General features: G+C 35.6%; 1 protein-coding gene across 4 annotated transcripts in view; it reads left to right on the plus strand.

Moving 5' to 3' along the window:
• Nucleotides 1-15,564, plus strand: part of VTI1A (vesicle transport through interaction with t-SNAREs 1A) — a 256,060-nt gene that overhangs the window by 42,984 nt on the left and 197,512 nt on the right. For 2 of the 4 annotated variants that reach the window (XM_012574592.5, XM_002198017.7), the window contains exons 4-5: nucleotides 7,363-7,440; nucleotides 13,784-13,804. In XM_012574592.5, coding sequence (XP_012430046.1) covers nucleotides 7,363-7,440; nucleotides 13,784-13,804 — 99 coding nt within the window. The remainder of the gene's footprint in view (nucleotides 1-7,362; nucleotides 7,441-13,783; nucleotides 13,805-15,564) is intronic. The other 2 variants (XM_012574595.5, XM_012574591.5) reach the window with 1 other exon arrangement.

Genomic DNA, 15,564 nt, shown 5'->3' on the forward strand with positions numbered 1-15,564 from the left:
TTGCAGAGAAATTTGTAATTCTTACATGTATATGTTATATTTCAAAGACCTGCTGTAGTTAAACCATTCTCAAAATAAGCTTATTTTTGTAGCTGGTTTTTAAATTGAAGTTACTCAGATCTCACAGAGACTTCTGTAGAAAAACAGCAGCCTGTATGATATTAGTGACTGACTTCCAATGCCTCACATGACTTTTAAAATCTCTTTTAGGGGTGAGAGTCTTCTCAGATTTGACACTGTAAATGAGTTGTTTTAAGTGATCATATTGACATCCTTAAATATTTCTGCAGGTTAGCGTGAACATCAATTAAGGATTCTTAAATATTTCTTCAGGTTAGCGTGAATATGAATTAAGGATTAATTTATCAAGAATACTGGCTTGATTTTGGCTGTTCCTATTCTTTGAATACAGATGGGGTTTTTTGAGACCACAGTCAGGCCGTGTCCTTTTTCACTTCAAGCCCAATTGTGAAGCTATGCTCCCAAGAGCAGAATTTAGCCCACTTAGTCCCCCTACACCCATATTGATTGTCAGTGTGTAGATTACTTTGAACCTGCGTCAGGTGTGGTCTTTCAGCTGAGGTATCTTTATTATCAAACTGTTGTCTGGGTTGGGAAGTGCCTTGCTCTTGTCTTTTATTCCAGCACTGATGACAGAAATGGCCATAGTAAAGAAGGGTCTGCAAGTTGCAAAACCTTTATCAGCAAATTAGCCAATATATGTATGCTATATGTATCAAACCAAAAGGCACAACAACCAACTTTTAATTTAACAATCTATATTATCAGACTGGTCCTTTAGCATGCACAGGGTGATTACAAGGAAGCAACAAGCTTTTCAGGAAGGTGGATATGGGAAGGAATGAATTTGTGTGATCTCATGCACAATTCAAAGGAATGTCCACTGACTGAATAGAGAAGTTGGTTAACTCAGCCAGCTAAGTAGATGTGAAAAGATGGGCTTTGTAATGAAAGAAGATAGTTTAATAATGGTCATTTGAAGGAATCCATAGAAGGGGGTTGGCCGAAATACTGAAATTAGAGTACTGAAAAGCACATTACAGGAGCAGACTGTGAGCTGTGGGTAACAGTGGACAGTGGAATAACTGCAAGTCAGCAGTGCAGAGGTCATGCATCACTGCTGGCCTACAGAGATGTTACAGTTAAATTTGCAGATATACCCAGTCTTCCTTCCTGCAGTAGCTGATGCCTAGCACATTTTGAGATTATGGCACATGAGTAAAAAGGCTGGCAAACTGCTGTGCAGAACAGCCTTGCACTAAAGGGACCTTGGAGAAACTAAATTCTGATAAAAGAATAAAATACTGTATGTGGAGGGACCAAGGTTTGGAATTAGTATGTGGTAATTCAAACAAGCAAAGATGAGTTGTTATAATAAAAAGAAATATAAAATTGATTTACATGCCAGTCTAAGGGCAGTTATTCCTTTTTATGTTTGGAGAGTACTATTCAAGCCCTAGCAGTACTCACCTGAAATTTTCTATGCTTGGATTTTTAAATGTTGTTTACTATTTTAGGTTTCTTGAGATGTTTTCATAGATTTCCATAGCAATCATACTGAATATTTGAGCATTCTCTAAAAACTGAATGAGAATGAGGCAGAGGTCAGTTAGTTCCAACCTTTTGAATTTTGAAAAATCTTTCAGTTTCTGGGTTATTAAGTTTAGAAGTTTGAGTTCAGGTAAATAAAAGCTGCTTTTCTAAATAGAACTGTCTTTTTTTACAATAGGAATCATCCTGTTATGCCATAAATCCACAGAAAAGTGAATCTCAGTTCTCTCTCAGGTCACCTGTTTCCTTCCCTACCCACAGCAGGTGCAATATAGCAGTTTAAACATCTGCCTTGTTGGTGACATACATGATCCACTGGTCATGAGTTTGAGGTGGAAGTATTCTTGTGGGGAGAAGCTGCATTTTTCACCATCAACATCATAAAATGTGTTGGGTCCTCATGGGGGTTTGCTTGACCTTCCTCCCTGCCCTCACCTCATAATGAAACTGAAAGTGTGTTTGATGAGGATTATTGAAAAGATGATTTATGGACCTGTGACATCTATTTAAGATGGATGATAGTATCTCTGCATTAATTTCACATTAGCACTTGGTGTTTGATTTCTCTGTGCTGTTGCAGGGAGCTGCTGACATTTGGCAGAGTGGCTGAACACGGGTTTGAGTTGTTTCTCTTTCGGAGTTGCCTGCAGCCTCTTCTCTGCGTGTGCAGGGAGGGAGGCAGCGCTGGGGGTGGCTGAGACATTGACTTTTGCCAGCTGACATGTACTGTTAAATTGATTCTTTCAATCAGAAGTTTCAGTGAATTTGTGGAATAGTTTTTATTTACTTTTGGACAGGAATGTATTAATTTGGGGGTTTTTTTCTCAGTTTTCTTAAGGAAATGCTTGGACATCGGGTTGTATATTAGCACAGTTTTCCTGCTTCATGCACCCAATTGCTAAAAACTCAGCTACTTAGGAACAGGAAGCCCCTTTGGAATTTCAGTCTGAAGTGTCTAGTCAGTTGTTCCTTGATCACCTTTACAGAGAAATAAAGTTTTGAAAATGAAAATTAAGTTTTGAAAACTGAAGTTTGAGCACAATTTTTAAATTGAAAATAAATTTCAATTTCTCTTGCTTAATAAGAAATCAGTTTGGGTTTCTGTTTCAATATAAGCTTTAGGATTGTTAAATAGGGCCACTTTTCCTCTAAATTTGTTCAACTGTATCTTTTCCATTTGTGCTCAGCAAAAAATACTTAAATACCTATTCCAGTAGAAAGAGAGGAAAGAGTATATTCTGCAGTATTTAGCTGTCCATTTGGGGATCAGGTCACTTTTTTCACCTTGCTTCTAGCAAATGGCAGAAGTGACTACTGTCAAAGAACACAAAATGAAATCTAATATATTCCCACAAATTATTTCTGGTTATGTTAATCTCAAGTATTTATTTACCTTTAGAGCAGGGCCAAACTGTGAATCAGGTGCCTGGAGATTTTTAAAAACATTTATATATACTTGGGAATTCTAATAGATTTTGAAAAGTATGAAAGCAGATGTTTGTGGATAAATAAGCCTTTTTGTTGTTTACACATATTCCACCAGAAAAATCTGTTTAATCTGTTCTTAAAACATTAAGCCTGAAAAATTAAAAGGTTGGGATAAAAGGATCTGTTGGGTCTTTTGTCTGAGATGCACCTACATTTGCTCATCTGTTCAGGGGCTGCTTAGCATTTAGGAGGGGGAAATCTATTCTTTAGTTCATGTATGAAAATGTACAATACTTTATATCAATTATTTGGCTGATTGCTGGAAGTGCATTGGAGTGAGGGGGCACTGGCTAGTTCTGGCCTTCACTAATGGGAGCATTTCAGAATGTGGATGGTAATTAAAGTATAGAATGCGGAAAATTAGGCCAAAATTGAATAGAAATGAGTAAGTATGTGTTCTGTTGTGCAGATGTTGGAAATAGATTATTTTGGATACCTCTTTCTATCTACATCTTATTTGGTTACCGTGTAAAATTCGGTCATACACCATGTAGATTGTTTCTCTTCCCATTACCTTCTCTGTTTTTATGTTGTGATGTATCTGTATAGGTAGTAATTTAGCAAAATATCCTGTCTGCCAGGTGTGGGAACTAGCTGATTGTATTGTAATACCAGATCATTACTTAATTCATATGCAACCTAGCCTAGCACATGGAAAGCATTATAAATCTATTTACAGTGTGGCTGGTCTGATGATAACATTGTATTAAATTCCCAGGTGAGGCAATTTAAGCAATTGCTTTGCCATGTGTAGGCCATGGAAATTAACTTCTCATATGCTTTAGTAATAGAAGAACTTCATTGGTATGCTCAGATTAGTGGTATAGCAGAATTCTTACAGTCTGGTTACGTGTACCCTGCTTCACATGTAGAATCATACAGGGGGGTGGTACTGCAGATCACAGATCTTAATTAGTTTAAGCTGAGTTAATTCATTTCAATTCTAATTTAGCTGGGCTTGCCTATGAACACATTCAGTTCTATTGGGAAATGTTAAGGCTTGGGTCAAGTAGACAGATTGTTTAAAGCCAAATTGCCAGACAGAACTGAGCAAGTGTATCTGTTTGAACAGGGCTTTAAGGAAATCACCCAATCAGTATGCAAAAATCCTGTTCATAAACCAAGAGAGATCTGCCTGGAATCAGAAATTCTTGCTTGTCAGAAGGTCTGGGTACTGCAGTACATTTAAAACAGCCCCTGAAACTTTCTGAGTGCTGAAGTTCCTTTAGAAAGTAGCTTAACCCTTTTGTGTCTGTGTTTGGGCACATGCTATGCTCAGTTGCCAACACATTCACTGAGCAAAACCACTTGTGTGCTTAGACTTTTTGTCTAGGTATATACAAGAAAATATAAAATACAAGGAAAACTTCTATATGTGACAGAGCTTTGCAGACAAAAAACTGCACACAGAACCTCTTAAACCTATATTGAGCTGCCCAGAAATGCCTTGGATTACAAACTCTGTAAAGCTTCTGTCTTTTCTAGAAACATACATATAAAGTACCAGTAGACAGTGGTAACTGACAACTAAGACTAAAAATGTTGACAATTTCTTGATTTGCCTGGTTAGCTTATGTATAGAAGTCATTAACTATTTATAAAATGCATTATGAATTGGGTTCCTTCAAAATGTAGCAGAGTGTGTGACATTTCCAGCTCAAACTATCATTCTTGCATTTGGCTAAAGTATATATTTATAAACAGCTGGTGGTTATGAACTAAAAAAAATAAAAAAAAAACCCCTTAATTATTCAGACAAGCTGAATTTGTCTTGAGCTTGATGGCCGCATTTAAAAATGTTAGCCAATAATACTTTATTAAAAATAAGAATAGTATTTCAAGATATTGATATTTTGGACAAATTCTGAAAGAATAAAGGAACACTTTACTTCAAAGACTTTTCCTTTTATATTATTGATTCATTTGGTAGTGAAACTGTGATCAAAAGTAGTATCAAATTATTTATTGATTATGGCAAAGAGTTCTACCTGATTGTAGCCAAAGCATTATTTCTTTTAATAAAATTTGTGATTTCAGATCATGACCGATTTATTACAATAGAAGAACTATACAAATATATTTATTAAGTTCACTGGCAATAATAGTAAAGGATTATAAGGGGCCTCTAAAAATTGTATTGCTATTAACATTTATTTCTTTCCCATGAAGTGTATTCTTTTTCCTTTCTCCCATGCAGGCTCTTAAGAATGATAGTATTGTCCAGTTATATCTTTCAAATAAATGATGTGTAATCAAGGACGATTTCAGTCCCTACATATTATTAGGAAGCTTGTTCACTAGAGAACAAGCTCATGAAGCATCATGCTCCTCATCTCAGTCTAATAATGATAAATACATTCAACACTAACAGGATCAATGGGGCTGAGTCATTTTGTGAAATTGGGAGAAACTGTACAGTTGAACTACTAGACCTCAAATGAGGTCTTAAGATTGAATTTTAATCAGAAAAGAAGATTAGATATTTATTGGTATATATTTGTAATTTCCTTCCTTGTTTGATGTGTATCAAATGAAAATACGAAAATAATGTAATTGAGCAATCTATGCCAATTTGTTGGCTTTTTGGTGAGAAAAGAGAAAAACAAAACCTATCTCCATATGATATTCTTGCATACTGTGGAGTGTTTTAGTCCCCCATAGTGATGAAATGAATAATTTAAACAGGCAGCTCTGATACCACAGCCTGTTTAAAGGTTCTCATTTCCTTTAATGCTGTAGACTACTTCAGCTTGGTTAGTATGAAACTGTGACAGCTGAGATCTCCAAAAGATTTGGCACAATTCACCTCTTGCTGTGGGTCCGTGGTCCAAGGCTTTGTCCTTCCTACTTACATCTGTAGCTTTAGGATCTGATGGCAAACGAATCACAAATGTGTAAACATTACAGCAATCATGTTGGTAATAAAGGGGAGCTACACAGCATAAACAGCTAAAATGTTTTGCTCTGAGGTGACCCGTACAAGGCTTACTTCACTGCCTGGTTCCTTGCACAAAGGGTGACCCACTTCCAAGCCTCCTTGTTACTAAGATGATGAATTTCCCTGTGCTCAGTATAATTTTTAGCAGTTTTTTCCGGTGCCTCAGTCCCAAACACAAGTTTTGCCATGATGGCCCAAGCAGGGAAGGTTTGAAGAGGGATTTATTTTTTTCTGAGTTCCTACTGGTAGTCACTATGGTAGGGTGTAAGGGAAACCCCCATTAATAAAGTAAGGGCCCACAGCTTAGTTTTTGTTACTCTTGGGTTTCTTCCTCTCATGAGGTGTAAAAATTACCATAACTACTCTCAAAAAGAAAAAAAAATAGACAAAATGTTCAAAATTCAATCCTTCCTTTAATGATAAGTGTGGGACTATTAACTGAGTAATAGCCTGTTATTTGGCTAACAGAGAAATGATGTTAGCCAAATAACATCATGTTAGCTGATGTTCTCATTGTGGACTTCCCTATTGCTCCATTGAATCATGTGCTACCTTGCTAATCATCACATATTTGCTTTCCAGTGTTTGGCACTTGATCTAGTTTAGAATCAACATAATTACCAGTTCAAGAGCAAATCTAGTGTTCATAAGCTGTGAATTTACCTAATATCCTGTCTGTCATAACTATCCCATGGATGACTGTCTTAGTTTTGTGGTGTTTCCATGAACTGCTGAAAATCAGTGTTTCCTTGTGTTTTTCTCTCCTTTCTTTTGCCCTTTAATTTCTGATCCTTTCCCAGCAGCCTTAGCAGCATAGAAAATGCTTGTTAATTTTCTACATCTTTAAATTGAATCAGATAATGTGTGGGTTGTTCAGGTTTGGTTTTTGGTTGGTTGGTTTGTTTTTGTTGTTTTGTTTTGTTTTGTTTTTAATATGGGAAAAGCTCAGTCTTCCTTTCCTGTCTAGTGGCATTGCTGCCATCACTGTTACATTGTGTTCTTTGACCTGCTAGCAAGTGTTCTTCAGAAAAATGTGTTTGGCTCCTGCACTGTCATTTTTTCAGTGTTTCTGCTATTAGTGTGTATTGCCTCACATGTTACATATCTCGAGCTTCACAGAATCTTCTTTCATTGCTGCAATGTTGAGGGTGTGACTGTCTTAGAAATACTATAGTTTTGCCATGCAGGTTTTTTAAGGTAGAGCAGTTGAAGAACTTTGTAATAACTTTCACTTGCAGATTTTTTTTTTTTTTTTTAATCAAATAGGTATCCATTAGGGGGCTCTCGAGGTTTAAGATGATCAGCCTTGATACCAATGGCTTCGGAGCTTTACTTCCTAACCCTTTTTTCTTTTTGTTTTACAGAAAAGGTCACGAATCGCCTACAGTGATGAGGTGCGGAATGAACTCCTAGGGGATGACGGGAATTCCTCAGAGAACCAGGTAGGATGCTAATCAAGAAGCCCTAGTGGGTGGCTGGAGGGTGAAGGAGGTCACTGGCACACTGGGCTTCTCAAGCTGCTCCTTAACAGCATTAGCAACAACTCATGTGGAAGTGATACTGTTTAATGCAAAGCTGGGGTCTTAATCAACTTCAAAATGTTTCTTGGAGATCTTACATTTAACCCTTTAACTTGTGATCACTGTCTGCTATCTCAAAAAAAATCTTTTCTTCTCTTTTCTTTATTATTTAGTACTTAAGAAATAACTTGAAACACGCTGTTTGCCGACAAAGCCAAGGTCTTCACCTCAAACACATGTAAAAGGAATAAAAAAGTACATAATGCAGCTTTGATAATAATGCAGTATAATTAAATCAACACTGGCAGGCAAAACAAATGAAAGTGAGCTCTCAGAATTAGGCAGTATCCCACTCAGCTTCCTTGTGTGATTCCTCCTTTAACCAGATTTTCTCTCCTTGTACCAAAAACACAAGTTGTACTAATAAGAGCGTGCTTTCATAATGCAAGTTGTACTAGGATGCAGAGTGCTATCCACCTCTTTTAATGAATGAAAGCTTGATAATCCTGAGGCTTTTTAAAAATCTTGTACCCGTATTGTTGTTCTGTGTACTACAGTGTGAGGATCCTTATAGACTACTGAAAATTGTGAAGGCAATGCTTTCTTCAGGAGTCTTTGACCCACCTGTTAATATTTCTTTTTGGGATGAAAACTGTTCGACACTCTGTCTGAAAGGGGAATATTTCTTTTCTTTCTAAAATTTGTTATCCAAGTCTTTTATTTTTGGAGTTAGAAGTTAGCTGAAAGTTTTCCTAGTGGTCATATTTTCTCTTCTAGCCAGATTGAATCCAAATTATTTTGCTAATGAAAGAAAAAAGGGTTTAAATGTTTACTTGATAAATGTGTTATTTAATAAGGAAATTGATCAGAACAATGTTCTGAATTTTTTTTGTATCTTCCACAGTCAGTATTGGCTCAGCTCCACTAAGGACAGGAAAAATAAAGACTTAGAGACTTACCTTGACAAGGACTTTCAAAACACAGACCCCATAACCCCAATCTTATAGAGTATTTTAGACACACTGAATAAGTTTTAAACTCTCTAATAGACTTTAATTTGTATATGAATGAAATTAGACACAGGATACATTATCTGAAGACATAAGACTGGAGAATAGCAGCTCTGATATCTATGTAAAGACTTAAATTTAAGGGATGTTAATCTTCATATTTATATGTGATAGAAAGGGGAGATTCCAAAATTTGAGTAAAATAAAGAGGGGATTTTATACCTAAATAATGAATTTATGGAGAAGATTATTTTGGGGAGAAGAGTTCCACAGTCTGTATGTCATGATTGTAAATGAAGTCCTATGAAACTGTTAAGGTTCTCATTTTATTTCTCTTAAGGTGCTGCTACTTTTACATTTCAAGGAAAAAAATGTGTGAATTCAGACATAAAAGGGCAATTGTGATAAGAAGTTTTACTTATAACAGAATATCTTATGTGTAGGGATGAGATAAAATATTTTATTTTCACTTTTTAAATAATGTTTAAATAACTGGTTCATGTGAGCACTTGCTGTGACTGATCTTTTTTCCAAACTTGGTGAAAGAGACATGTTCTCATCTCAAGGAGCTAAATGATACCTTCAACCATTTGTCAAATTTGGGCTTTTTCTTCCAACTGACCACTATTTAAATGGAAGATAAACTTGTCTGCTGAAGGACTCTTGTATAGTTTTTTAGGTAATCAAATCCCTTTTCTGTAGCCCAACTTGAAATTATTACCTCTGTACCTTTTACAGTTCTTCATTCCTTTCTTGAAAAATATAATGAAATAGCACCATAAAGGAGTCACCTAATTTCTTTTAAAAATGTGAATGCCAAAATTTTAAAAATACATTATGTATTGTGTTGTTCCAATAATCAATATCGCATTCTCTTTTCTTATTTAATATCTTTATTTATACCTGTACCTACATATATATGTAGATACGGGTGCAAGCAGTTAGTGCAAAAACTTCAACTGGTATTGAGCTTATTAAAATGTGCAGCTTTCAAAATCAAGAACTAGACACTGAACAGGAGATATTGTTGTTTTTAACTCATAACCCCAGGTTTAATATGCTTTCAATCCTATACATTATTATAGCAGTAGAAAACTTGGAGTAAATGATGAAAGGATGCTCGGTGTGACTTAAAGCCATGTAAGATAGTTGACGAGGTTTCAAATGCTTGCTTTTGTTTTGTCTGATGGAAATAAGTATTGGTACATGGGCTGATCCTGACTAATACTGTAGGATTTTTACTTCTCGATCAGTTTGGATTAGGTTAAATTAGTGTAACTGAAAAATGGTGGGTGTGTTTTTCCCCAATTCAGTCACCAGCTGTGAAAGGGGAGAGAAAGGATTCCTTTTCTGACAGAGGAGGTATTGATAAGACTTGCAGCTCAGAATTGTTCCTGTCCCAAACCATAAAAATTGGTAAAATCTGCCAATAGAAATATTGAATACCTGGGTAGTCAGGGTTGTTATCCAGAGGCAAATAAGAGATATGAGTTGTTGTCTTTGTCATTGTGATAAACATTTGCATGATGTTTTTGGTGGAGAGAGAAGACAAAAGGAACTTAATGCTTGCTGGCTTGTATGACCATACTAAAAGGCTAGAAATAAAACAGATCACTGTTGGAAAACTAAATTATTAGGATCTTTTCCTCATTCACCTTTTCTTTTTTTAGTTGTGTTTCAAAGGTACAATTACAGCAAACCACAGCCAAGTTATAAGCTGTAATGAGTAGGATGATAGGTATAAGTTTCCAGTTGTTCTCTCCGGAAGAAAAATTGAAGTACAAAGAATAGATTGAAGAACAGATAATGGCGATTTGTCTTTTGTCTTCTTCATTTTCCCAACATGTCTCCCAAAAGTAGCAGTACTACCATTGTATCCAGATGGCACTTAGAATAACTTGGAATAGAATTCCCTTCTAATGATTTTAACAAGATTTAACTGCTTTTACCAGATAGAGCATATTGACATTTCCTGTAAGAAGTTGTAATAATTATATAATTCTGCTATTGAAAGTTTCTTTTGAAATAAGTGCAGCTTGTTGTCATGAGACAGGTAGTGAATGATATAGTGCTCTTAATGATCCTAGGATTCAGTAAAGTCATTGCTTAACATTAACTTTTTCTTAATTTGAATCATGTGAATGTAGTCAGATGAGGCGCTCATAGGTTGAAAATCAAGAAATGTCCCTTCCTGCATCAAAAAAAAAAAAAAAAAACCAAACAACCCACTTTACAAACTCAATCCCAAAAATCTACTGTGTGCTTTGGGTTGTTATTTATTTTCCAAGAGTGGTCTTAAACAGGCTATTGCTTTCAAGTCTGGTTTGTCATCCTGGCCACCAACGTTTAGTAAATCCCTTGAAACTTTCGAGTTTTTTGGTGCAGTGATACACTGCCTAAAGTTGTAGGTCCACTTTAATAATAACAGAACTGTTTTATGTAGCAAGTTGCATGTTTTCAAGGAAGTATATTTTGGTTTAAATCAGAAATCTCTCTCAACCGAAATTGTGAGGTTCAGTATTATCAACTTTTTTGAGGTGTAACAGTGTTCTTTTCTCTTTTGCAGCTATGTTCATTAGTAAGTTTAAATAAATTCACATTGGGTTAAACTGCATATCCGTATACCCATACATTCCATACGTGATTCATGGTGAACAAATATTTTGTGTCTACTTAATTTCTGACTACAAAGTTGTGATAATATTAGATTTGGGCTTGCTGTGCATAAAGTGTGTCAAACTTCAGCTACAGACCAGGGGGTGAAGTTGGTCAATTTAATTCGCCAAGATCTAAAGAAGGTCGGTATCATTTCATATAGCCCTGGCAGAGCAGATCATTACCAGACACAAATCTGTTCGTTACATGCCGAGGGTTTATAGCAAAATAAATAGACTGTCATCATAAGTTCAGAAAATTGTGTGTTCGACCCACGATAATGTGTAAAGGGCGTTTAATAGAGTTCAGCATTTATTCGTTATCTATATGCGGACAGAGACGGCGGTGGCGTTATCAGCTTTTTAAAAAAAATTCGGTAGTTTTGTGTCACGTGGTGAGCCTCGTGGCCACACGCCTGCGTGCACACACCACACTCACATCCCATCTCGCTCCCTTGCTCTCTGTGGTGCAGTTTTGATTTTAGTCACAGCAGAAGGCTTAGCCACAAGAGATTCCACTGGTTCAAACCAGCGTAAACCAGATTTTTTTTTTTTTTTTAGCCTACAAAGGAACAGATTACCTCTTGTATCGAATTCTGTTTTGCAAGAAAAAAAAAAAAAAAAAAAAGAAAAACATAATCTTTGTTTCAAAAATATGCTGATTATCATAACCTAAAATGGTGGCTGTGCACGGCTTAACGCTGTTTACAGTTCAGGAGTGAGCATAAGAAAAATTTCAAAATAGAAATGTAAAGGTAACACATTTTCATCAAGGGCATTGTTAAATGCGGGAAAAATACATCTTTTGTTAATTTGAATGAATATCTTTCAGCCAATGTTAAAAAAGACCCCAACCCTCTCCCATTACTTAGCTTAACTGCAAATCCCATGCCGAGCTTAAATTCAGCCATGCAGCACAAACAAGATAGAACATTTTTGTTTGGGACCTATTGAAAAAGCAAATGTGCAGCATTTTAAAACTCTCATTGATTATAGCAGGGTGGCATGCCCGGACGGGCTCTATTGCGGGAGAGTCGTTTTAAACTTTGGCCCTTTAAGTATCATAGTCAACTGAAGAATGGTGGCCTCAGAAAGAAAAGATAGCTATGTGATCAACTCCCAGATCGTCTCTTTCTAAAGAGCCTTAATGTTTGCCTTTTTGGGGGAAAAAGGGGGGGAAGAGCTGGAGAAAGAGACCAATTTATGATAGGCCCAGCACTTGAATTTAAGCACTGGTTTGGCTGGCAGTGAGGTTTTCTTTATACCAAATTGTAGCAAAGTTCCTTGAGCTCGGTGCAGAAGAGCTGGCCCGGTTCAATTCGGGGTGCTGTAGGAGCCCCCCTAATTACATCTCATTAGAGCTCCTGTCCCTTCTGGTAACGGGGTGAGGCAAACCTTCAGTTTTAGACGAGCCATATGAGACAATAGAGAATAATGGAGGTTCTTTTGTTTCCTTCCTGCTGGTGAGACTTTATTAGTAGTAAACATTCTCAGCTTACACATGTGTTGAAAATTAATGTTATGAAACTGTAGGTGAAGTATCAGCATAAACTGAGATAATTGTGTAGCTGTTGTAATTTCGAACTGGAATCGGTGAGAGAACTGTAATTTTTTTTTATAAAGGGCATTCTTGTGCAGATATTTGTTGTGAGTAATTATACATTTTGTTCCAGTACAAATAATTTATCTTTCTCTCTAAGGAGCGAGTATATTACAACATAGCTTGATAATCAGGCTGGAGTTTTATTTAGTTTTATAGCAAAGCTGCCAGAGCAATATTAGTGTTAGATTGTGTTGATTTACAAGCATAAATAAATAAATATAAATTTTCGTACTATATAAGCATACACACACGCTCTATGTGCATATATATACACACTGTATAGTGTTCTGGATCAAGAACCTGGAATGGGTCTTTTCTGACGGAAATATGTTTCATGTTGTTCCCTATTCCTTTGTCTATTTTTAAATATGCTATTCAGTAAACCATAGTTCTGAGCCATTTAACTAAGCTGCTTCATTTTTTTTTACCTGGCAAAACCCCTCAGTATGAAGTTCAATAATAAAATTAAATAATACTGTTACCGTAGAACTCAGATATATAAAAATTGAAATACTGAAATACATGCTATAAAGATGCAGTCATCTATTAATAAGTTAGAATCTGCTAGTGAAATAAGAAATCACTTGTCACAACTAAAATATACAGAAAACATTCTGAAAACTTGTATATACAAAACCACTTCAGCTGTACAATCTTCGAAGAGAGGAGTAGTAAACTTGTTTTTTTCTTTATAATATAGACTTCTATGAAGTCATTCCCCTTTATTTCATGATGGTGTCTTAGATGTGGTTTAAAAGAGAATTTCACACTATTCTCTTTGTTTAATGTGACAGTGTGAGAAAGTGATCTTTATTCGTTCAAAAAACTCTGCATGTAGTCTATGTTTAGGTTCTTTTAATGTGTTTGTCTGTGATTTTTAAATGCTAAACATGTAAACAGATAAATTGTCAATGTTAATTCTGTATCCTGTCACACAACTGATCTTTCTTTCCTGCCATTTCTTTCCTTTTTATCTTTTTTGTGCGTTCATGTTGCAGTTGATAAAATTACGTGAAGAGGTGAGTACTTTCTTGCTTTTTGTTGTCTAGCTTTCCCTTTAAAGCTGAGTTTCTAAATCTGAAGTAGATCTTTTTGTTCATTGTTGCAGGGAAATCTACACAAAGCAAAAATATTGATTACATTGCTTTAAAATATTCACTGTTGTGCCTCTTTTTCCCTAATAATTGTGTACTTACATAGGCATCTCTAGATCAATCCTTAGAAATTAACATTCTTTGATAGTGGAATTTTTTAAAAGGCACTAGAAAAAGAAGGGTGGAAAAAACCTCTATTATTTGATCTCTCCAAGAATACCATGATCAAATCAGGTATAGTAATAATCATGTTTGCATCACAAAATCTTTGATAGGGAAAGTACATTTATACACTGACATTGAAAGTGAAAGCATTGCTTTGGTATAAACCTCTGATGAAACATTTTTAAGATTACATGGTATTTCACAGTGTTTGGAGTTTGGTGTGAGGTATTTAAATAGCTTATGTATTATACTGGATATTGTATATCCACTGAAAATACAGTAGAGGTAGAGAGACCTACACACATATCAATATTTATTATTTATTTGTGAGTGCTGTAGATCTGTAGGTGTAACACTAGAGATCAGTATTCCAGAACACCTTTCTTCCAGTTATAAAATGACTCATAAATATTTAGAAAGAAGCCTATTTTAATGGTCAGTTCCTCAAATGCTTCAGTATATTTTCTGAAATTAATGTCTGCTTTTGCTTAATGTTGTAGCAAAGCAGGTATTTGAACTGCTATTTTATTATTTCCTAGTAGCCACTGAAAAGAAGGGCTGACTTAAAGTCAAGTTTATTTGTAGGTCAGATTTCTGGAGGATTTTATGTGGAAAGCTTGGACCAGTGAAGTATTTGAATAAATATATTTGGAAGCACAAGTATTTTAACATCACTTATTTGTCTGGTATCTTCTTTGTGGAACATGTATGCCCAGTAATGTATCAGTAATATATACTGAAATCTGCAGGAAAGGATTTGTGAGTTTTAGAAATGGTGATGACAAAGAATTGTAAAGTAACCAGATTAAGGACAATTACAGAGAATTCTTAAAAATAGGTAGGTATTTGTGATACAAAGATTCTTCACTAGTTCCCCAAATTTTCCCCCTCCTCTCATAGAGCTGATATTAATATGTAAAAGATATAGAGTAAAAGAGTTAACAAAAAAAAATTAAATTAAATAAACATGTAACCACATTAAAGCCTTCCCACCACTGCTGAGCTCCCCTCCCCAACAGTCCCAGTATTTAAACAGATGACAGTATCGTTGCAAAGGTCTGTATAGCCTGATTTCTGAGGTTTTTCAGAAGACCAAGGTTCATTTTCTCATCCCTTTAACAGCACCTGCATGTCTGCTCCTGTGCTTTTGCAAAGAGTGCAGTAGGATCATTTTTCTTTGCAAACGTAAGAGTATAGTTTTATAAAGACTCCTAATTTTTAAATTTGCTCTGAAAATTTAATTATACATAAAGAACAAAGCTGCTGCTTATCTGCTTTTCTTTTTGAAATAGCTATGAAGACAAGTAGGAAAATTCAGGGTGTTATTGCAAAGGGGCTGCAAGTTGGGAGCTATACTGAACTCAGCTATACCTTTTGGATTTTATAAATCCTCTGTGTTTGCCACCTAAAAAAAATTGACATTGCTACTGGTAATTATTTTTGGGTTTTTTGCTTTTCTTTGCTAGCCTCATAAGTTAGTTTTTTTTTCTCCCTGCATATGGTGAAAGCAGAAGAAAATA

Source organism: Taeniopygia guttata, chromosome 6 (assembly GCF_048771995.1).
Source record: "Taeniopygia guttata chromosome 6, bTaeGut7.mat, whole genome shotgun sequence".
In the NCBI taxonomy this organism is placed as follows: domain Eukaryota; kingdom Metazoa; phylum Chordata; class Aves; order Passeriformes; family Estrildidae; genus Taeniopygia; species Taeniopygia guttata.